Raw genomic sequence first — 23,461 nt, 5'->3', positions numbered from 1 at the left:
CTTGCGGCTTTTGACCAACAACTTCCTAGAAGGCATGGCCAAGGCCGGCCAGGGCAGAAGAATGAATGGAACCTTACCCCTCTGTCGTGACAAACAACACCATGTTGTTCAATATCCAAGATTATGACTCGATTAATCCAGTTGACCCTTTATCGGAACTCCGGTATCTTCGGCCACCGAGAGGGACCGCATCTGGCGGTTCGGCTCGGCATGTATGCACCACATCGACCTCTCCCGTACTACGCAGAATGATAACTCCCGGTTTCACGGTCACCTACGGCGTCGATGCCTCTCGGGTGCCAGGAGAGAATCACCAGTGGCGTTTTCAATTCCCCACTCGATGTGGTTATCCAACACGCGGGTTGAATTAGTTGGTCGCGCGCTCTTCTGCATGCCAGTTCTGGACTAGTCAGCATCTCGGCCCAGGTGGGCCATGGCAGCCTATCGGGGGTCGACATGGTCAGGCACTTCATGAGATGAATAAATACACACGTGTAAGCCCTTCAAGTCTTCCGCTCAACTCATTCACTGCATCGATACATCCCTAGCTCTATCTCATATCCAAGTCTCCCCTCAATCTCAGATATGCCGGCCAGCAGAACACCTACCGGCAAGATTCGATTGCCTGTTGATGGCCTTGGAGTGGTCGAAGGGCTCAGTTTCACTCGGGGTGTGCATCAGTTCTGTGGCATTCCTTACGCTTCCCTACCCAAACGTTGGACACGCTCCCAACTCAAGAACTCGTGGCCAAATGACTTTCATGACGGAACAAAGCTCGGGTATTGCTATCCCGTAGTCTCATACGAAAACAAACACTGACTCTCGCAAAGGTGTAGTGCACCCAATCCTCCAGAGTACAACGGAGACGACCCTCTTGTATCAGTTGATATCGCACCTCATTTCGAGGAGCCGCCCGAGGACGAACTCAACTGTCTTGTCATGAACATCACCACACCGTCCACAGACCCTGGCACGAAACTCCCGGTCATGGTCTACATTCACGGTGGCTCTTTGCTCTTTGGAGGCGCCAACAAGGGTGTTTTCGACAGCGTCAACTTTGTCACCCACGCCGTGGCTCGCAACACTCCCGTCGTCTCCGTCAACTTCAACTACCGCGTCGGCCTTGGAGGGTTCCTCGCTTCATCCGCCATCAAAGCTGATCTAGAGCGTGATGGATACCAAGGTTTCGGCAATTTCGGCCTCTACGATCAACAAGTTCTGCTCAACTGGGTGAACCGCTATATCGTCTCGTTCGGTGGCGATTCAGACAACGTTACTATTTACGGCGAGTCTGCTGGAGGCATAAGTGTTTCTCATCACATTGTCGCCCAAGATCCAGCTCCATTCCACCGAGCCATTGCCATGTCTGGCCATCTGAACACCATCCCCACTTGGCCACTGAGTCACCATGAGAAACATTACCGGGCGCTTCTTGAGTACTTGGGAATTGATCCAGACTCTCCTTATTCACTCGAACAACTTCGAAGCGTCCCTGAGCATGTCGTAGCCAAGGCGACGATACCGGTAGAGGGTCACTTGAATGCTACCGGAAACCCATGTGATGACGGTTTTTTCCACGAGGCAAAGCCGTCCTTCAACACCATCGCTTCACCGCCCGCATGGCTCAAATCATACATGATCGGAGATACTGCTGACGAAGGCATGCTCTTCACCGAGGCCTTCAGTGAGAAAGACTTTGGCTCTATCAGAAGTCAAATGATGCGTTGGCTTAGCACAGAAGCAACCGATATTATACTTGAGTTCTATGGCATTACACCCGGACTTGAGCAAGAGGAGCTCGTGAAGCGCATGGAAGACATGTCTGCCGACGCGATATTCAAGTCACACAACTGGGTCGCGGCTCATCGTTCGAAAATTCCGCAGACATTTGGTTATCATTTTGACCAAGTCTGCACACACGAGGGCATGTTCAAAGGACAGGCATATCATGCCCTGGATCTGTTGTACTTGTTCCTGAACTTCGACGAGCATCTGACTGAGGGCCAACGGAAACTCGCAAGGAACATGGCCGATCATTTTATCGACTTTGCCCACGGTAAAGACCCGTGGCCTCGCATGAGAGAAGGTGCGCGTTGGATGCGGTACGGGCCGGATGAGACTTGCAGTTCGGTCACTGAAACCGAAGATGACAAGGTACGTAAGTACTCACGCATGCAGAAGATCATTGACATGGGCGTCTATCAAGAATTTATTATGGCGGTTGATTGGATTGCGGGAGAGAGGGACAAGATGGGTACGTTCCCACGGAATCACGACGGAACCGAGTGCAATCCAAGAGAGGTGGGGACTTTGACTACATTGAGTGGTGAGATTGGAAGACAGGAGGTTATTTCAGCTTAGACTAGATTACGTCAGGTTCCATTGGCAACTAGTACAAGTGTATTTCAACATTCATCTCCGCTGCAATCTCTGTGGCCAGCTTCATTTTAGACCGCTCATCCCCTCCACTGCCCTTTTCCCATACCTGTGTCACAATATTCAGGGCTTCTGTAACTGGTATCTCCTGTCCATTCTCACACAGGTGCTGGAATGCTGTCCGGGAAAGCCTCCGCTCCCAGGCAGTGTCCGCCAAGAGACCAGCGATGAACAGGGGATACAGGGCGGCTCTAGCAAGAGGCCGCCGGCAAGTAAATGCTCCCGAGTCGAATATGGCCTGTATCGATGCAAAAACCCTCACACGCAACACTTCAGTTCTGGGCTTGTTCGTTGATGAGGAACTTGGGCCTTGCGCTTCCCCGATCAGAGCTCGGTTGTGAAGTATCCCGGCATTCCGGAAGGCTTCCCAGAGGTGTATCTGGATAAGTTCATCGCCCAACTCACCTGGCCATATCAGCAGTCTATCCTCTACCTCAGGAGACCCCAGATCAGCGAACAGGGTTATGAGTGTGTACGGTAGGCCAGATGTCTGTTCAACGCCGGATTGCTTGCTGGGGCCGACGTGTAACTTCCACAGGTTGAGGGACACAGTGATTCTGTTTAATGTAAAACATGGAATGTCGAGGAGGCCAATCACCTCGATGAGATGATTTGTGAGGGGAGGCCGTTGAGTTTTGTGTAGGAGGCCTCTTTGTTGAAGAACCCCGTGTAATCCTTCCAACAGAGGTGTCCAGATGTACAGAGAGTTGATCTGCTTCCATTAGCCACGTTTTTCATCTATGAGCTACTACAAAACTCACGCTAACACTGCAAAGCAGGACTCCTGTAGCCAATGTTTCATCCAGATCCAGCTTCTCGGGAGTATTGAGGTCGTCGAAGTAATGTGAAAGGGCCGATTGCATGTAAACTGGGGTCGCATGTATCATGTCTAGATCTAGGCTCGCTTGATAAGCCAGACACACATGGCGAAGAGAAATGTTACTATGGCAAAGAGGTATGATGTCAGAGTGAACGAAGTTGGGCTGCCCACCTCGCCCGCTGAGGGTTTGCCAGCCTTTAGAAGTAACTAGCCAGCAGGGTTAGCGATATCAGGGGGAAATGACAGAGAAACTTACAATCGTCCATCAGTCTTTGAGACACTTCATCATCCGGTAAGGCCCCGTTGTTGCAGGGATCATCGAGTTGGTACTGGAGGAACAGGAGATCCAGCTGATCAGGAGATGAAACACTGCCCAGATCGGCTATCGCCAAGTCAGAGTTAGGCGATGCCTCGGTAATAGCCTCTGCTTCTTCCCGCTGTCTAGCCTTCTTCTGAAGGCGTGGTTTACGGACAGGATTCAAGACAACCCCAGCCATTGGTGGTGCAGGGTCAGGGTTCGAAGGGCCCCATGTCAGTCTCGTCTGGTACCCTTCGCAGGCCATCCCAGCCTGGGCGCACCTATTGCACACTGGCCGCGCCTCGTCACATTTCTTGTGTCTCCTCTTACAAGTCCAGCAGCTGTGGGATAGGAATGAGTGACGTGTTTTGAGAGGCTTGAGATCGAGCACTTACCCATGCCGTGATCGTCGAATCATTAATGCCTTGTTGGACAAAGGGATTAACTCTCGCTCATGCAGACAACGGAATGACTCCTTTAGTTAGTGATGATGCCAATTGAGACAAAGCGGGGATCCGTCGATGCCCATCCCTGATGCGGAAGCTCGATTTATAACTAACGGGGCACCCCCTCTTATCGGGGATGACCTCGGCACGACCGCCGGTAAGTTTGTCGGGCTGGTTCAGGCGCCAATCTTTGGTCCGTCACAATAGCAGATAGAGCTTGAGACAGTTCAGGTTGACATATTTATGATTAAATGAGGAAAAGATAATGTCTACTTATTTACAGTCCAAGCCTTGCCTTGTCTCTCACCATATAATACAGGGTGGTGGAGGACTGATTTGCTCCATGGGACAGTGTCTTCTCCTCCAATAGTTTGAATCCATACTTCTCGTAAAAGGGAATGTTTTCCTTGTTGGTGCATTCCAAGAAACAGGGGGACTTTCCCAGCCGATCCACAACCCAACTCATAATAGCACCACCGACACCCATCCCTTGAGTGTCTGGTTTGACCGCAGCGATCTCCAGGTAATAGAGTGAGTTAGGAGGATATCTACTCTTAATCTTCTTTGCAGATGCATAGTGGCCATCCATCATGATTCCGATTCGCTGAGAGAGAAAGAAGAGAATGTCAGTCTCTGCCAATTGCCTGGGATTGGCCATCTCACCTCTTCGTCTGTAAATGGTTCTTTCGGTTTGACCCAATATTGATCCCATATGACCCTCAAATAGGCCGGCCACCATAATGGATTTAACCACCGGCGTTGTGGCAGAGGGGGAAACAAGAAGCAAACCCCGACACTAGAGGGTATTTTCCCTTCGGTAACCGCTTCCATGCCAATCCCACGGACAGTGTATTCTCGAACTCGGGCTTCCTGCCATTGCTGTAAGGTAGGCTCAAGGCTCCCCCATCCAGGGCCGGTTGGACAACGATAGAGCCAACTAATCAGAGGGTCAGTGGCAAAAGAAAGGCTGAGTGTTTGCGCCGCAGCTGAAACGGCTGTCGAGTCTGTAGGCCACATTAGCAGGGATAACTTGAGATCAGAAAAACTGCACAGATGTCGTGACATACCAAGCCTCAACGGCCGCATGTGAATCGTAGGTCGAACTGCTTTTGCCATGCTGAAGGCGGAAACTGCTACTGATGGTCCAAGATGCACTATGAAGGAAGTACCTACCGTAGAGTAAGCTCTTACTCTGCTGGATTAAATATGGCTTATCCATGCGGAACCCGTGAATTCCGAGTCATGGTATCAGAACTGGCTGGTTACGATGGACCCATTCACACCCCCATGATCAAAAGAAAAAATGGGACCGGTCCGCGGCGCTTTCATCCCCTGATCAGCGCGGCACCAGCTTCCGGAAGAGGAAAGGTGAATGCCAAGGGGACGCTATCGCCAACGGACAGGGATTCGAGCCTCGTGTGGGTGTGGTCAGTGGCAATCGAGGGCCAGGGCCTCCAAGAGTGGTTTTTTAGGTTGAATTGACTAGAGTTCGATATGGACGTCACGTATTCGTTCAGGGTAAGGGTCTTTTCAGGACTGGATCAGGCGTGGAGTTTGAGTCTAGAGATTTGAAGATATGAACTATAGATAAAACAGCATTGAATACTTGACCCATATGGCACGAGAGATCACAGGTGATGCCAAGTGGGCCGCATAATTGGACTGATAGTCGCGTGGTGAATGGGACTTTGAAGATGCTGCAGTTCTTTAACTTTGGTTCGCACTGCGGATGATGATGTCTCCATGGGCAGGTAGAGCGGCTTCATGTTGCCTCTCAAAAGCTTACCAGACCTCAATTGAATGCGTTTAGGAGGCAATATTGGTGTCAAGTGATCTAAATTCATGTCCCGCACACCTCCTTGAACAACTTCACATTCAGCTTCGTTCCGTTTCCACTGATTGCCGAATCGCTCTTCCTCGCCCCCGCTTTCCCCGCGTTTTGGCACTTCAAATGGCCGGGGGGCTCAAGCGTGTTGCGATAACGCTAACTCCATCAAGTAGGCGGAGCCGTCCTGATGAACCCCTTGCTGGCCGCTTATCGACCATCCTTTCCAGACATATCAAGACTCAAGCATTGTGATAGCTGCATACATAAGAGTCCGAGAGCTCTGATTACTCATACTGCCATGGGCACTTTCCGACTCATCCTTCCTTTGTGAGAACCATCATCACCTACACCGTTAAACCTTGCTGCATCTTCAAGATGACTCGATCCGTTCAACCTCCACCTCCAGAGTTTACCACGCCTCCAGGTACCGTTCGTGTGATTCGAGGTTAGTGTCATGAGCCCCAAAGTACTCAGCACTCAACTGATATCTCGGAAAAGAAGACGGCCTCTTCGAGACCTCTGAGCTGGTGCTGCAGCCGACCCCGTCCTCCGATCCCAACGATCCACTGGTACTGCTTTCATCTATGACACGTGCTATCATACATTGACCTCTACCCCTAGAACTGGAGTCGCGGCCGTAAACTGGCCAACTTCGTCCCTGCCCTCGCCATTACAGCAATCATCTTTACGCAGTGAGTGGTTCGTTTCATCCTTAAGCGATGTTGACTGAGCATCCTCGAGGACGTCCCTCCTCATCCTCTTCTGGGTTCTCTGGATCCCTGAGCTCGGGTGGACCTATGGCCAACTCAACGCTGCCTCGGCCGTCAACTACGTTGGGACGGCCGTAGGCTGCATCCTGTTTATCCCGCCAGCGGTCAAGTACGGCCGACGATCCATGTACATCCTCTCCACCGCCATCACTCTCGCCATGGCAGTCTGGTCGGCCTGCTTGAGCAGCCTTCCTGAGTTGTTCATCTCACAGCTGTTGTTTGGTCTCGCCAACGCTACCAATGAGACAATTGTCGAAATGACGGTAATAAGATGGCCCGACTTGTCTATATCTTCGACTAACAACGGTCAGGTTGCGGATATGTACTTTGTGCATCAGCGTGCAACCGCCAATGGTCTTTACATGGTCATGGTGATGATAGGAGTTCGTACTCACTGTTCATTCAGCAATGGGACCTGAGTTAACTAAGTGGGCTCAGAGTTTTCTAAGCCAAATCATCGCCGGATACATGTCGGCCGACGGTAACTGGAGGCTATGCTACTGGGTCCTCTTTGCATTCGAGGCTGTATTGTTGATCTACTTCTGCTTGTTTTTTGAAGAAACCAAGTATATCCCTTATATTGAGGCCAGACGCCCGGAGACGACAAAAGTCAGACTAGCTTCAAGCAGCAACAAAGACAAAGGGTCAGCATCCGAGAACCAAGAGGCAGGCCAACGCTCGCCCGTCATGCCTCAAGTCTCAGACGCTGGGACTCATCGTATCGACCCCAGAATCCCCCTGCTCACTTGGCGACAGCGAATGCGCCTCGTCACGAAAACGGATCAGAGCCTGTTGAGCATCGCATGGCAATCGGTTGTCATCATGTACCGATTCCCAGCAGTCATGTACACGGCCCTCACGTACGCTTTCACCGTTGGTTGGATCACGGCCCAAGCTTCGCTCATCTCGATTGTGTTTACGCAACCGCCGTATAACTTTGGTACCGTTGGCGTTGGCAACATGAACCTGGGCATCTTTATCGGTTGTATCCTGGGGTCGATATATGCTGCGCTTTCTGACCGGACTGTGATTTGGTTTGCGCGAAGAAACTATGGCTATTATGAGCCTGAGATGCGTCCTCAGCTCAATCACCTCCCTGCTCTATGTCTGGGTGGTGGATTCATCATGTTTGGTGTGACGGCGACCAAGGTACATCATACCCCCTCGATTGCTTCTCTCTTGTACCAGTGCTAATGACGCAGGGCATGCATTGGATCTATCCTAGTGTCGGAAGTGCCTTATTTGGTTTCGGGATTGGTGGTCTCGGTGACGTCGCTCTTTGCGTCTTGATCGACAGCTACCAAGCTGTGAGTGTCCATTATCTCCTAATACCATGTGTCAGTGCTGATTCGCTTTAGGTAACTGGTGAGGCTTTCATTGGAGTGGCTTTCATTCGGAACTGCTTCAGTATCGCCATCTCCTTTGCTACGGTCCCGTGGTTGGATGCCCAAGGCCTCCAGGACATGTGTATTGTAATGGGTGTTCTGGCTACAGTGACGAGCTTTCTGCACATCCCCTTGCTCATGTGGGGGAAGAAGATTCGCGAGAGGACGGCTGGAAGCTACGAGAAGTTGGTCAAAGAAAGGGAAGGTTCTCATCTTTAAAAAAGATTCAAGATTCGGTCTGCTTAGCAGCTCGATTAGGAACAACTCAATGACGTTGCAATAGATTGTACCATAGGATGAATCTGGAAAACATCCAAGTCCCGTCAGATTGCGCGACAAGGGGGAGGTTGTGAATTACGACGGTGCCTCGGTAGACCGTGTGGGCGGCTTTTCTCACAAATAACGAACAAACCTATCATGAGTTTTAATGGCCTTGGGCAGCTTAAAGGACCGCGACTGCTTTCATGTGCTAGGTAGTGTCCCTCTTGGCTACTGGGCTGCTGGTCTTGGAGACGGCAACCGCATATAGTAAGTATATAGCCACCAAGCTGCAAGAAACGTTCGTTTCATTATAAATGGTTAACAAGAGCATGAATCAGTTCTTGATCACTAAATAATCTATCTCAATCAAGACACTAAGTGCTTTGTCGAGACATTGGCGACTAACGAAGCTGTTGATAAAGTTAAAGTTGGGGTCTTTAGAGTTGCCATCAGGATACAGGAACGTCGATGCCACCTGTCGTAGCTTAACAATCTATCTTCATATCAGCTTACACTCGAAAAATGGTTCAAGTGTGTAGAGAAACTCTTACCATAGATTGACCATTTGACTCCAAATCAGTATCAGAGAGGCATGTCAGGACACCTACTAACATTTCTCCTATTGATGCCTTGATGGACCATAGATGTGCGCTGACTGCTTCATCAATTGGTACATAATAACCCTCACCCTCTCTTACAAGTTCCCGAGATCGATTTTGCCATCTGTCCAAGCAGACTTCTAGCATCACGGACTGCAGATAGATTGCCGTCATGTAGAGATTTGCCGACATGGAATGGAATGCATGATTTTGTTGGAATACCGCTGCTGGGTGGTCATCTGAATGTCGTACTTCTCCACCACCTAGTGGTAGGCTGAGGGACTCAGGGAGTTGATCGACGACAGTGTTGAGCCTCTGAATGGCTTGGAGAAGCGAATCAAGCATTGGAAACGCTGATAGGATCTCTACTTGATTGGAGTACGATTCAACCCTGGGTAAAACGCGAGCGGCGACCCCACCATGTGAGAGAATGTGAGGTGCTGAGGTGCTTGGGAAGAACTCATCCAAGTGACCCAAGACAGAAAGATAGAGCTTTACAAGTGCGACATACCCAGAGATCAGAGGTGTGTCCCCAGCAGAGTGGGCACTCTCGCCGCAGAGCTCCTCATAGCTAAGCTCTTTGGGCAACAGAAACTCCCAATCTGTCTGTCGTGGACAAAAATGAAGGCCACATGGGGGAATCAGGTCGTTGACTCGGCTATGCCTGGTTCCTTTCAGTCAGGATGTAGCAGATACAGTTTCACGGAGCGAACTTACACCTGGGCAATAAAGAGCAGCCAGAAGACACGCTTGCGCAGCTCAATTTCGACAATGTCCAACCCTCTGTATGCAACACGCTTGTATAGCTCAAGGCCGCGGCAGCACGGGACCGCTTCATTGAGCCATACATAGCCTGCGTGGTTTCTTCCGGCGTAGAGAAAGGCGACCGCTGTTAGAATTGTGACCCTAAGTCTTTCAAAGGAAGGCTGATCTTGCCACGACGGCAGTGTTGCCATGTAGCTACAGGTGATGAGATGAGAGGTCCTCTCGACGACTTGCGCCGCGTCGTGATAGCCCACAATGCCATAACTGGAAAGGTTTCGAGGCAGTGAGGCAACGGTGATGGCACAAGGGGCAACACAGAGGCGAAAAAATGCCGGGTCAGTTTCGAAGTCGCGACTTGCGAGCTGAGCCTTGAACCGTGGTAGGTGTATGAAAGGGACGAGAGGGTAGACCCGGAAAAGAAAGTCATCGATGACAGTAAGAAATACGGGCTCAGGGAGAAAATGAGCTATGCCAATCGGTCCAATCGGTAGTGGTAGTAGCAGTGGCAACGGTTGCTGGTCAGGGTGCAACAATGGTGGTGAAGAGAGAGCGGCGCGCTGTTTTGCTTCTGCAATATGCCTAGGTAGGGCCTAATGAGTCAATCAATTCAATCCAGACTGGTGATTGGATGGACATACCGGCTGGGAGGTCCTCGAGGTTTACGCCTTGTCAGAAATGTACAGGGCACGTCGTGTCGAAGGCATCTAAGACAAGCAGCTGAAGAATCGGCGGGGAACAAGCACTGTACGAGATCAAGGATGAAGGTCAGCATGTAAGACAAGGAAGGACCATGCCCAAGGTCTCTCAGAGCCCCTGAGAGGGGACGAAGTTAGCGCGTGACCTGCTTACCTGTATTCGCCGACTGCGGCACACATCACAGGCCCGCCGTGCAATCTTGCGGGTCTTGCCCGCTGCTCGACGTTCTAGCACCTCCTTTCTGGGCATGATAGACTGATCTATACTCTCTGTAAGGAACTGGTCAATGGTAGAAGATGGCGTGAGAGAGGAGGAGACGAAGAGCGTAGTGAACCCAGTTAGCAAGGTCATCAGTTCCTCCGACTGCCAAGCCCTGTGGCTGGGGACTAAAAAAGCGCCATTTGATGGCCCCGCTCCGTCTTCGGCTCGGGTGTGAGAAGACTGCGAAATATATGGGGCTTGGTAATTAAACTTGGGTATTCAGGGAGGCCAGAGTTTCTATTCTCATAGTTGACAGGGCCACGGTACAAAGCAGAGGGTAAGATGACTATCTAAGGCATCTGTCATTGAGACAACATCGAATCAGCGCCCCGATTATGTGTCAAACTTGCACCCTGTAGCTTGGCGTGGAGAATTTATGTATTGTCCCCGCGTTTGATTAGTGAACGTGCTCAACCTCGGTGTTCCCGGCTTCTTCCGCCTTGTCATTGGTCACCGTAATTAGGCTGGTCGTCTTGAACTTCCTTGCAGGAATGTTCCGGCTCCAAAGCTCATCGATTTCAATGTAGGTTCGGTTCTTGGTCTCGGGAACCATGAAGAAGATGAAGATGCAACACGCTGCAAGAGTGCCGCCAAAGATGAAGGCAATCTTACCTCCGAGATTGCCTTCGTCAGGGTTGATAGCGTAGGGCAGGCTGAAGGACCAGATGCAACCGCTCAAGCCATTCACCATGGTGGCGATGGCTTGCGTGGGAGCACGGAGCCTGGTTGTGGCCGCCTCGGCCGTGATGGGCCAAGCGACGGCACCGAGAGTTGCCTGGTAACCTGCAGCACACGATTCGGTCAGCATCTCCAACCTGTCATCTCCCGGATCAGACTTACAGAACGACCAAACGGCCATGAATACCACCTGGGCCCAGATTGCACCCGATGCCTTGATCAGAGATAGGATTGCGATAAGGAACAGCGTCACCGACAGGATGATGGAACCGTAGAGTGCTGTTCCTCGACGTCCGAAATAGTCGACAAAGAACCAACCAACAATATTGCCAACGACCATCACGCCAGCGAGGCCAACCGTGGTATCGAAAGACACGTCCGCAGCCATCCCTGCCAACTGAAAGTAATCTTTGGGATGATGGATCAGCATACCTTGTTCGTTCTGCGCAGAGGGATCGACTTACAGCTCATGTAGCCAACAACCCACGCAGGGCCCGAGGCATTCTGGATGAAGAACATGCCAGCCGCTACTAGAGTTCGCTTCCAGTTGTCACTATTGAAACATTCGGCAAAAGAGCCTTGAGCTTCGTTGTCCTGGTTCTGTCGTCCTAGGGAGTCGTGGATCTCGGCCAAGTGCCCATCCAAGTCGTACGAAGAGTCGTGTAGCTTGGCCAGATTGTGCCGCGCCTTGTCCTCCCGTCCATGTGCAACCAGCCAGTATGGGGACTCGGGAAAAAAGGGCAGGAAAATGAGGGCGACGGCTGCGAAGCCCCATTGCGTCGCGAACATGACCTTGTAAGTTCGGTCGTCGGTGTAGGTGCTGGTCGATTCGCGCATGACGGCATAGCCGAGCAACTGTCCGAGGACGATGGAAAAGTTCATTCCGGCAGAGACCGAACCGCGAATGACGAGAGGAGCCATTTCCGAGGCATATGGGGGCGCAGCGGTTGTGAAGGCACCCATCGGCTGGAGGATTCCACCAGTTAGCGGGAACGCATCCGAAACAAGGGAAATTGAGTGTAGCACATACGATACCAGTCAGAATTTTCCCACCAAAGAACATGGCAAGGTCCTTGGCAAAGTACTGCAGAAATGCACCGGCAACGGACAAGAGAAATGCTACCAGGATCACACGTTGACGACCATAGCGATTGATGGCGAGACCCGAGGCAAAGGCGCCAAAGATCAAGCCTAGAGTTAGAAGGATCAGCCTCAAAAGACCAGAGATGGGAATAGACTAGGCAGAAGGTTGTCGAGCGTACCGAATGATGTGGCTGCTTGGAATCCAAGAGAAATTTACTTGCGCCCGTTTGAGATCATCATCAAAAAGTCTGACCCCTGGTGCATAATGACAAGCTACCCCAAAGTAAATGGCCACTACGTCGATGATCAAACCACGCTTCTCAAAGACATACTTCGAGATGAATGGGGCTACAAGGGGTTAACCATGACTGACTGGGGCGCTGCTTCGGCTGCTGTGGACGCCGGTATTCGCAATGGGTGAGCGCTAGACCTGGTATTTCTGGATTTCTTGATCACTAACATTGTACCATGGGCTCGATCTCGAGATGCCTGGTCCTCCTCACCGGAGAAAGGGAGATATCGTGCAGAAGCTGGTCGACGATGGAAAGGTTCATCTCAAGGATATTGACGAGCACGTTCTGAATATCCTCAGGCTTCTCCGTCAGACTGGAAAATTCACTGACAGACGGGAGTCGGTCCCTGAGTATTCTGTCAGCCGACCCGAGCATGAGAGACTCATCCGTGAAGCCGGTGCCGAGGGCATGGTTGTTCTTAAGAATGCTGGTAAAGCTCTACCCCTTAAGCCGTCTTCCCTCAAGAACATTGCGGTGCTTGGTCCACAAGCGAAGCAGACGGCTGCCCATGGGGGTGGGAGCGCATCCCTCAACTGCCACTACAAGGTCAGCCCCTTTGATGCCATCACATCAAGGCTTGGTGATAGCAAAATCTCATACTCCAAAGGTACGCAGGATGACTGCTGTTGTTGGTATGGCCGCTGATCACCTCTGCATAGGCGCACATGTCTTTCGCACGTACCCCGATTTCACTCTTGGTGCTGTCAACCGCAACGGCAACCCTGGCTTCATCTGCGACTTCTTCAAAGCTCCCGACATGTCTGACGAGGTCTTCCACACGAGTGAATACCCGAGGGGTAGCTTCATGTCTATCATGAACGCAGAGATCGACGATGCCAAGGCTGTACGTATGACCACCACGTACACTCCGAGTGTCAGCGGAAAGCATTACCTGAGCTTTTCTGGCATGGGGCCTACCAAGCTGTTCATCAACCAAGTCTTTCTTGGTGAGATCAAGGAGACAGAAGAGGCAATGATGTTCTTACTGGGTGCGCAAGAAGAGAAGCATGTCCAGTACGACTTCATCGCAGGCCAAAAGTATTACATTTTGGTTGAGTCAACTATCTCTCCGGTACCGGACGCCGAGCTATTTCTTGCAGAGGATAAGCTTGCAGTTCATCTCGGATTCATTGAGCAGGCAGAGATGCAGACTGATCTCCTATCGGAAGCCGTGGAGTTGGCGAAGCAGGCCAATGTAGCACTCATCTTTGTCGGAAACACACCACAGTGGGAGACCGAAGGCCAAGACATGGCTACCATGTCACTTCCCGCCGACGGGTCCCAGGATAAGCTCATCGCCGAAGTTGCCAAGGCTAACCCCAACACTATCGTTGTAATTGGAACTGGTGTGCCGGTTGAGCTGCCCTGGCTTGACGAGGTCGCTGCCGTTGTTCAAACCTGGTATGGCGGTCAGGAAACTGGTAATGCCGTACTCGATGTTCTTCTTGGCGAGGTGAACCCAAGCGGAAGACTGCCTGCTTCCTGGCCCAAGAAGATCGAGCACACGGCTTGCTACGGGCACTTTGGCCTTGACAGTTGGGAATCTCGAGAGGTAGAATACGTCGAGGGTGTGAATGTTGGTTACAGGCACTTTGACTCTCAGTATGGCACTGAGAAGGAGGTGCTTTTCCCCTTCGGTTTTGGCCTAAGCTATTCCACATTCGAGGTTTCTCGGACTGCCTTGTCCGGAACCTTGAGCGAAGGCGACACCAATTCCGAAGTAACCATCACAGCTTCAGTTCACAACACCGGTGATAGAGCAGGTTCCGAAGTCGTCCAGGTGTATCTGGCACCCCCCCAAGGAGGTGAAGACAAGGGAAGACCGCCAAAGGCTCTTGTTGCTTTTGACAAGGTTCACCTAGGTCCAGGAGAGAAGAGAGAGTTGCAACTCTCATTCAAACGAGATGGTGCCGCATTTTGGTCCGAGGAAGACAAGCGATGGAAGGTTGAGGGGGGCGATCATGACCTCTATGTCTCGACCAGCTCTAGTCCCCGAGACGTCAAGTCTACGCACACTCTCAACGTGCCACAGACTTTCAGCTTCGGCGCATAGTCAGTGGCGTTGTATATTGATGCCGTCTCTGAAAGACGCCATCTGCCACATTAGTAGAAACATAGTTATCAATACGTGACATCAAACCCAATACCGCAAAAGACCGTACTTACAGTCTATTGCAGCATGACATGTTCTCAAACTCAGGCACACATGCCACCGCCAATCCTAATAGTCTCGCCAGTAATGTACTTAGATTCATATCGGAGAAGTATCCGAGAAGAAAAGCAATCAACACAGCGGCCTCCTCGACCTTTCCATAGCGCTTAATGGCATATGACGCAAGTACCATCTCTCAATCCGCTAGTCCTAGTCATCATGGGCTGTCACTGGAACCATCCGCCCCTTGAAAGAGTCAGGCGGCGTCTCTGTGCTTGGCCACAGCATTTAATCATGGTCTCTCCATTCTCTCTTTGCCCCCTATGTGCTTAGTTTTAGTATCTAATAGCAGGATGGTGGCCCGCGGCTTAGTTAGGTCATCATTTTACAACGAATAATGAGTGGCCTTTGCATCTTCCGTCATAACAAGGGTTGCAATTTCTCGTAGAAAATTTTCAATAACTCATTTGCGTTCTTCTTAGTTATATCTTACGTGGTTAAACTTGCCATTTTTCACTACTTTCTAGCATTTATCTAAAATCTCGGGGTCAGTGTTAGTCGGTGAAACTCAAGCGCGATCCTTGATGTGTTGAACTCTCGTTTGTCATGATTGGTGGTCTGAGCGTTTCACTGTATGACGTCATAATATTTTGGAAGCAAGTTGCCAAGTTGATAGAAGCCACCCTAGAGCCATGAGGACTTGTTCTACGTGTTGAATGCGCTTGGCTTTCTAAAGGAGCAGCCGTCAAATAGAACTCGTGTCAATTACGAATCAAGTAAAAAATCAGAATCTGGAAGCAAATACCGGCAAGTTTTGTCCCAGATCGGCTTTACTCATTTTTACAAACAGTGTCAAGTCATCACAAACCGACGAAACAGGAGTTTGAGATATCCACTACAACCTCACTAATAACGACATTGATACAAGCCTACCTCCATCACAGACAAGCAGGTCACAAAAGCCGACACGAGATTCCGTCACGATATCCAAACAGGCTATCGTCAGCTTCCAGCTGGAGGAGAGCCTGTGGCTTCCTCACACATTGGCGTTGTGTTTGGGAGTAGCCACTCATAATTCTAAGAATAACAATGCACTATTCTTACAAGTTGCATTGGATATTTATGCAAACCCCTTGTGCATTGTACCCATTGGTGTTGACAAGTGTGCTTGAAGATAGCCGCCAATGTGAGTGCAAACAGTGCATGTCTCAGATTGTGCACAAGCCATCACTTCTTCGACCCAGGCAGCGCCATCATTCCATCCACAGAGTTATTGGTGGCTGGAGAACTGACGCGACGCGACGCGATAAAACGCGCTCTAACGATCTGTGGGGCTTGACTTGAGAGCCTGAGAGCAAGGTACACAGGAGTACTTCTGGTTGTTGACCAATAGTGGCCCGACACGCAAGCTTGGTTGAGCTGACATTTCAGTTCGCCCATGCGGATGTTTTGATATCACTGGGGTTATCTTTGCATTTCCGAGTCCGCTCACTAAACCTGGTTTTAGCCGTTTGTATTATCCTACAATTCTTTTGTTATGAGCGCACCGGATGCTGATATGTGATCATGTTCCATCGGTGACTAGCCCCAGGGCAATGCCATGTCAACCGTGGCCAGCCCTCACCCTTTCAATCTCCACCCCGAGACTTCTCTATCCTCCTGGGAGATGATGAGAAGGACTTTGAGCAAACATGCCCGTGACTTTTGGTGTGTATAGTGAGCGAAGTGTGGACCAACCTGATCCTGTTCTCTCTGACGTGAGAGGTCTGCGATGTACTAGAGGTAGGGAATATCAATGGCTCCCATATTCTTATCGTGTCGGGCGCATGGAGTGCAGAGTCGATCAAGAGGGTTCTCTTGAGCGACGACGCTCCTCGAGAGGCGTTTGAGAGGTCATGTGGTCAACACCTTTTAGCCGAGGTCTCAGAACAACTGCTGCACTTGGGCTTGATGTTCTCATATCAAGGATCTCCTTGCAATAGATTTTGAGGATAGAAAGAAAGAAGAAAGACACTCAAAAAGTAGAAAGGGAAGGATGAGAACGAGGTATCAGGATGAGTCGGACATTGTATGTAAATCGACCGAGTGGAGAAGCATCTAGCGTTAGACCTTATTCTCGAGTGGTAGGGGTTCAAAAAAAGTTCCCGCAAGTTCGTCCAGTTCTTCGGCCTTCGGACATCTCAAGAGCATTCCTGCTGGTTTATCAGCGTAATTATTCGTATCGATGGTTACGGTATCCGAATGGACTCCGTTTTATGTGGAATCGTACAAGTGAGCGCCGAAGAGTATCTTCTATTTGATTATGCCGACTGATTTCAGCACTTAAAATCAAGCCACTGCGAGCACTTCATTACATGAGCCCTTTTCATATCACTAGTGCAGCACAGACTCAATTATTCTTCTCTCGCGATAGTACCTGGCCATAGACCATTCACCGAGATGAGATACTCTACGGCTCTCTGCTGGCTTTTGAGCCTGCATGAAGTCTCATTTACCCTTGGGGCCACCATTCAAGATCAGAGCAAACCTATCGAGTCTTTTAACCTGAAACCATTCCGTGTCGATCTTTCTAGTCGACTTTCTCGCATGCTGCGCTTGATCAAAGAGACTCGTCTTCCGGAAAGCCAAACTCCAGGAGCCGGAGCAGAATTCGGCATCACTCTGGATGTCTTGAAGTCTCTGCGAGATTATTAGGTCAGCGGATTTGACTGGAAGAAAGAACAAAGAGAGATCAACAGGTGAGATGAAAGCTGCATCAATTACTCATGTGGTCCTTAACATGAAGTCAGGAACTAACATCAGCGTTGAGTTAGAAACAATACACGGCCACCATTGAGGGCTTGGCGATCCATTGTACCCATGAAAGGTCTCCGGCTCCTGATGCTATTCCTATCATCCTGCAGCACGGTTAGCCAGGATTTTACCTCGAGATGATCCCAATCATCAATGATCTGACAAAGAAGGCCACTACCTCGACCGGCAAACCGGTTTCCTTTCATGTCGTAGTGCCATCTTTACCAGACTATGGTTTCTCTAGTCCTGTTCCCCTGGGTTGGCACGTCAATGATACGGCTTGGGTTTTTAATACGTTAATGACCTAAGTATTAGGCTACGAGGTCTATGCTGCACACGGCACTGACTGGGGCTCCGCTACGGTTTACGAGGGCTATGTAAACTTTAACCAGTCTGTTTACGTTCTTCATTTGAACCTTTTGCCGTTTCTGGGTTTTTCGTCGGATGAAATGGCCGCCAGAAACTTCTCTTTGACACCTGATGAGACGTTTTCTGCAAACAAGAAGCTCGAGTAGACCACAACTGGAAATAGGTATCCCACCACTCAGACAACAAACATACTGCTCTTGGAGAAAAGAACTTGGCTTTCTGTTGGTAACCCGTTTGCAAGCCAAATACTCTTGGCCTAGCCCTGAATGACAACCCCGCTGGCATTCTAGCCTGGATTGACGAGAAGTTGTTGGACTGTAAGTGAAGACCTCGTATTGCCTGAGTTCAATCACTGAAGAATCACTTAGGTTCTGACCCGAGATGGGGCACGGGTCCATCAGTCATGAGCCATAGGGAGGTGCTTCGCCATGCTTCTCTATACCATCTCACTGGCACGGCTCTGTCTTCTGTATACACCTATGCATCTAACCCCGACCATTTCCAAACAGTATACACCAAAGCCCTCACCGGTGCCCCCTTTCTTTACATTGCTTTTAAGTATAACATTGCATTCTGGGCCAAGGAACTGGTGGAGCAGGTGGGTAACCTGGTTAGATATAAATGTGAGTACATTGCGCAAATAATCACCAGTACTTTGCATGCTGACCGAGCTCGTCATAGTCCATACTTTCGGAGGACATTTTCCAGCCTTGGATAACCCTCCCGCCCTGGTAGAGGATATACAGGAAATTGCAGAATTTTGGCAGGCTTGAGTCTTGACAAGAGAGTTTCTTTCATTCACTTTCTTTCTTCTGAGGTGACTACCTATTCTAGTAATAATATCAAAAGATCTCGATCGTTGAGCAGACGAGGGAACTAGTCATGCTGCACAACGCTAGAATCCTTCTGAGACTTGTACATGGTCTCTTTTTATTTCTTTTTCTTGTCACTTGTTTGAGATATTAATCGGTGTTCATAGGTGTAAGATCTTCTGTGTTAGCATTGAGATATGATGCTGTGACGTGTTGATAATGTGCTCTTTGTTATAATTGAAGCCCAGCCCTCGATGAGAAAACTTAGCTAGAAGACCATAGGTTCCGTCTCACCGCGCCACCTTCCGCCGTTCTCGGATGTCACTTGAAGAAAGCGTAGCAGTATTCCAGGTGCGAAATGACTGGTGTTGGGAAGGCTAACCAAATCAGACTTCGCGTCACGGTTAAAGCAGATAAGTATTTGGCCTAGAATAGTCTCAGAGCTTAGGCTTTGCCCAGTCCGAGCCTTTCATCAGCGTGGCAAACACAGCCTCGTACAGGTTGGCCCTGTATGTCTGGCCTTCACGCTAATAACATGGTTCTTCAGGTTGAAGAGTATCTGCATTTCTTCGCAAATTCCATTCCTAAATGCCTCTTGCAGATGGTAGAGGCTACCAGAAAAAATCGAATAACTATAAAAACAATCCAAGCTCTTTCTTTCCTTTCGGCGAGCGCGCTCTTTATACGGATTTCAGCCCAGCTAGCCTTATACGGTGAGACCATTGGTCGAACAAGCATCAAGAACTATCTCCACGTTGGTGGTCCGGAATCCCACGTCCCAGAACAGTGGATGAAAGCCCACGGTTCACAGAACCGGGGTGTACTTGCTTCAAGTCCTTGAGGGTATCAAAAAGAAGGAGATATCGAAGACTGAATGCCTGTCGTTTCTTTTTACTGGATCAATGTTGACACTGAATTTCGTGCTGAGTCGCCGGTTTGGAGGATTGCTGGTAAAGTGGGATTTTCTTGTTCTGCTGCCAAAAATCTCAACTTCTTCTGCATTTCCATATCATGTCATTGGGGTTCTCGAAAGCGATTAAAAAAAGTATATAGAAATGATTCCTGGACTGTTTTACTTACCTATCATCGGCCCTGACTCTCACCCGCTTCAGATGTTAATCCAGGCTATATTACCTCAGGCAATGGTCTGTTGAAGCAAGGACTGTCCCCTCGTACGCGAGTTTAAGTGGGTTTAGAACTAGTCGTCAATCATTTGATATGCTATGCTGCCCAGTCTCGCAAGGCTCTGCCCAGCTTCTAAGCATATAATATTAGATATTGGATCACAACAAGCGGCGCCAGGGGCCCGGCTATGTGTTGCAATTGACTGTATCAGACGTACCAGAGATGACTATTTCGATCTTGGCCCAGTAGCAGATCTCAATCGTTCGCTGAACTGTTGTCGGTGCTTCAGTAGGAGTAAGCAGTCGTGTTAATGTAGCTATTTAGCTGATTCTGCCTTTTGCCGCTGTAGTTTCAAACTATCTCCCCGGCCTTAGTAGGCAGTCGATAGACACGAGATAATAGCCATAGAAGCCCTCCACGCTCTATCTCACTGAGCTAGAGCAAGTGCAAGCTGCGAGTGTAACGATCGTATATATTCCCAAGGGATAAACCGGTCATACTGGGTTTATATTAGCAGATAAAGTAATCGCGCTATACTTAAATAATAGAGGGTATTATATCTAATAATATGCTTAAAGGTATTAAGTATAACTAAGTTATATTAATAGCTAAGGTAGCTATTATATAAGAAAATATAAATAAATATATTTTATTAACTTATAGTTAATCTTTAGACTAATATTCTCTTAGTTTAATCTAAGGTAAGACTAATATTTTTAATATTTAGTCCTTAGACTAATATAAGTAACCTATAGTCCCTTTAGTCCTTACTTAGTTAAAGTATTTCTATTATGCTTCTCTACTTAGCCTATATTATAGCTATAATATAAGGTTTCCCTTTTATTAGTCTTATCCTTAAGATTAATTTTAGTAACTAAGTATTTATAATAAGTAATTTTAACTTATAAAAATCTCTTTTTATTAATATAATATTAAGCTAAGTTTCTAAGTATACTTTTTTATAAAAACTTTTTAAAGCATAGGGTTTTTTTACTTATATTAAGGCTTTTAGTTCTAAAATTATACCTTATATTTATTATTTTTATTAAGGCTTATTCTATAAGGTAGTTTTTAATTATTTTAATTATTACTTTAATTATATTAATATAAAGATTATATATAATAAAGCTAATATAGCTTCTTTCTATAGGTATATATTAATGCTTTTTTATAGCTATTAGCTAATTTTTTATAATTATAAAAAATATTTAAGAGTATAAATATCTAAAAAATAAGGAGGCTAAGGTAGAGGCTACCTTAGAGGAGGTAATAGCTAAGCTTATTTATATTTAGAAATAAAAGAAGTTATTTAAAGCGCATAGTAATAAGGCCTTTAAGCGCGGCTTATATGCCTTAGAGGAGTTAAGCGAGCTCTACGAGGAGTTATTTATTATTATAGAGATATATTCTTTTAGGGCTATTAATTTAATTAATTAAAATACTATTAGTCTTAATAAGCCTATGCTTAGTATTATTAATAAAAGTTCTTTAAAAGGTATTATATACTAATAAGATACTTTAGGGGTTCTTATATATTTTCTAAGTCTAAGTAGCCTTTTTATTTAATAAAATATATTATTTTATTATTAATCTTATTTATATTAAGGATAATTTTTATAATATATTTTTCTAATTTATTAATCTTAGTTTCTAGTTTATTTCTAGTTATAACTTAGATAATATTTTTTATTAATTTAAATAATAAAATATAAATAATTAGATAGAGTTTAACTTTTAATAATAAGTTTAATTTATAGTTATTTTCTAAGATTTTTTATTTAATTTTATATAATTTAATATATTTATAATTAAGTTTTTTATTTTATTATTTTATTTTAATATTTTTTATTATAAAATAAATTATATCTCTCTTTAAAAAAATTAATCCCTTAATTTTTTTCTTATTAATATAGTTTATTATCTTATTTTTAATAAATTTAAGTTTTATTTTTATTTCTTTATATAGATTCTTTAGCTAATTACTAATAAGAATTACTTTAAGGTTAATAATTATATTTCTTATTTATTAATAAATATCTAGGGTAAATCTAAAATTAGTATAAGCTAATATAATCTTTATATTTTTATTTATAGCTATATTATAAGCTAGCTATATAGCTAATAGCTTCTTAACTTAGTTAATTTATTTATAGTTAATATAGCATTAAAGGTATTATTTTAGTATTTAGTTTATATATTTAGTCTATTTATTTATTTTCTTATAATATATAATAAAGAGTTTATAGTTAATTCCTAAGTATTTTATAAGGCTTTATTAAAATTTTAAAGTAAATAATAATCCTTAATTTATAATAATTTTAAGTAATATATTATATATCTTAGTATATAATAATAAAAAAAAATAAATTCTTTTATTATTATTAATTCTCTATAGGATATAAAATAAAAAAATTTTATAAGTCTATTTATAATAATAAGAATATTATTATAGAAGTTTCTAATAACTAATTTTTCTAATAGAGGTAATTTAGTAATAAAATCTATAATAATAGAGTCCTATAGTTATTATATAATTAGGAGTAGTTATAATTTCCTATAAGGTTTATAGCATTATGCCTTAGTTTTTATATAAAGGTTATATTATTTAGTAACTATTATAATTATTTTTTTTATATTAGAAAAGGTAAATATTATCTTAACTTATTCTAGGGTTTTATTAATTCCTTAATATCTATATAATAAGTAGCTATATATTTTATATATAAGTTTATAATATAGTTTATCTAAGACTTATTATTTATTAGTCTTTTTATTATCTAAGAGTTATTTATTATATTACTAGATTTATTCTAAGAGTAAATTACTTTATTCTATAATATAAGTAGCTATATTAACTTAATAAGGTATCCCTATAACTTTATCTTATTTATAAATTAGTAGTTTTTATATTAATAATTAATAGCATTTCTTATATTAGTATATCTTCCCTTATATCTTACTTTTAAGGTTATAATTTTTATAATATTATTATATAGCTTAAGTAGTTTCTTCTAGGTTACTATAGTATATAATTTAGTAATAATAATAATTAAAGATAAGTTAAAGTGCTTTATTAGGGATAAAGATCTTCTCTTTATAGGTTTAAACTTTATCATTATATTATTAATATCTTAATATATAATTAATAAAGTCTATAACTAGTTATTTATGTTTTTTAATAAATATAAGGTATTCTAATAGGGGTACTAGTTTTTATATTTACCTAATAAACTTTTACTTAAGGTATTTTTTTATAATAAAATATAATAATTATTTTTTAGCTTTACTCTTTTTAATATCTAGGTTAGGTTATTAGCTAATAATATTAGCTTAGTTATTTTTTATTTCTTTAATATAAATAATAATATAATTAAATTCTTAAAGATATTTAATATATTATAATTATTATCTATTAAGTTTTTAGGTTTTTATAAAATAAGTAATATTCTTATAATTTATATATATCTTAATTTAATACTTATTTCTAAGGAAATAATATTAAATTCCTTAAAAGTATTAGCAATTATAAGGAATTTTTTATTATAAATAAGGTAATTAAGTTTTACTCTATATAGCTTATAAGAGTAAAAT

At 45.5% G+C, this 23,461-nt stretch overlaps 8 protein-coding genes across 8 annotated transcripts; 4 read left to right on the top strand and 4 right to left on the bottom strand.

Moving 5' to 3' along the window:
- Positions 1-585: 585 nt before the first annotated feature.
- Positions 586-2,361, top strand: NCS54_00883200 (Carboxylic ester hydrolase; the record flags this gene model as incomplete). The annotated part of the gene is made up of 2 exons (XM_053154200.1): positions 586-779; positions 831-2,361. The coding sequence occupies 2 exons, from the start codon at positions 586-588 to the stop codon at positions 2,359-2,361; spliced, it is 1,725 nt and encodes a 574-aa protein (XP_053010175.1).
- A 28-nt stretch (positions 2,362-2,389) lies between these two features.
- Positions 2,390-3,972, bottom strand: NCS54_00883100 (Hypothetical protein; the record flags this gene model as incomplete). Its single annotated transcript, XM_053154199.1, has 4 exons — positions 2,390-3,148; positions 3,198-3,463; positions 3,513-3,895; positions 3,950-3,972. The coding sequence occupies 4 exons, from the start codon at positions 3,970-3,972 to the stop codon at positions 2,390-2,392; spliced, it is 1,431 nt and encodes a 476-aa protein (XP_053010174.1).
- Positions 3,973-4,277: 305 nt separating this feature from the next.
- Positions 4,278-5,116, bottom strand: NCS54_00883000 (N-acetyltransferase domain-containing protein; the record flags this gene model as incomplete). Its single annotated transcript, XM_053154198.1, has 4 exons — positions 4,278-4,604; positions 4,664-4,671; positions 4,939-5,004; positions 5,068-5,116. The coding sequence occupies 4 exons, from the start codon at positions 5,114-5,116 to the stop codon at positions 4,278-4,280; spliced, it is 450 nt and encodes a 149-aa protein (XP_053010173.1).
- A 1,087-nt stretch (positions 5,117-6,203) lies between these two features.
- On the top strand, positions 6,204-8,202 carry NCS54_00882900 (Hypothetical protein; the record flags this gene model as incomplete). Its single annotated transcript, XM_053154197.1, has 8 exons — positions 6,204-6,273; positions 6,327-6,397; positions 6,450-6,520; positions 6,570-6,861; positions 6,910-6,981; positions 7,037-7,747; positions 7,801-7,905; positions 7,957-8,202. 8 exons carry the CDS (start codon positions 6,204-6,206, stop codon positions 8,200-8,202), a joined length of 1,638 nt encoding a protein of 545 aa, XP_053010172.1.
- A 376-nt stretch (positions 8,203-8,578) lies between these two features.
- On the bottom strand, positions 8,579-9,152 carry NCS54_00882800 (Fungal-trans domain-containing protein; the record flags this gene model as incomplete). The annotated part of the gene is made up of 2 exons (XM_053154196.1): positions 8,796-9,152; positions 8,579-8,737 (listed from the first exon to the last, which is right to left on the bottom strand). The coding sequence occupies exons 1-2, from the start codon at positions 9,033-9,035 to the stop codon at positions 8,579-8,581; spliced, it is 399 nt and encodes a 132-aa protein (XP_053010171.1). The 5' UTR covers positions 9,036-9,152.
- A 1,810-nt stretch (positions 9,153-10,962) lies between these two features.
- On the bottom strand, positions 10,963-12,590 carry NCS54_00882700 (MFS domain-containing protein; the record flags this gene model as incomplete). The annotated part of the gene is made up of 5 exons (XM_053154195.1): positions 10,963-11,348; positions 11,406-11,651; positions 11,708-12,209; positions 12,274-12,434; positions 12,548-12,590. 5 exons carry the CDS (start codon positions 12,588-12,590, stop codon positions 10,963-10,965), a joined length of 1,338 nt encoding a protein of 445 aa, XP_053010170.1.
- Positions 12,591-12,811: 221 nt separating this feature from the next.
- On the top strand, positions 12,812-14,672 carry NCS54_00882600 (Beta-glucosidase; the record flags this gene model as incomplete). The annotated part of the gene is made up of 2 exons (XM_053154194.1): positions 12,812-13,226; positions 13,279-14,672. The coding sequence occupies 2 exons, from the start codon at positions 12,812-12,814 to the stop codon at positions 14,670-14,672; spliced, it is 1,809 nt and encodes a 602-aa protein (XP_053010169.1).
- Positions 14,673-18,336: 3,664 nt separating this feature from the next.
- Positions 18,337-18,706, top strand: NCS54_00882500 (Hypothetical protein; the record flags this gene model as incomplete). The annotated part of the gene is made up of 2 exons (XM_053154193.1): positions 18,337-18,556; positions 18,615-18,706. The coding sequence occupies 2 exons, from the start codon at positions 18,337-18,339 to the stop codon at positions 18,704-18,706; spliced, it is 312 nt and encodes a 103-aa protein (XP_053010168.1).
- Positions 18,707-23,461: the final 4,755 nt, after the last annotated feature.

Source organism: Fusarium falciforme, chromosome 7 (genome assembly GCF_026873545.1).
Source record: "Fusarium falciforme chromosome 7, complete sequence".
Classification (NCBI taxonomy): domain Eukaryota; kingdom Fungi; phylum Ascomycota; class Sordariomycetes; order Hypocreales; family Nectriaceae; genus Fusarium; species Fusarium falciforme.
Note: the sequence above shows the minus strand (reverse complement) of the source record. Positions and strands in the feature narration are given on the sequence as shown.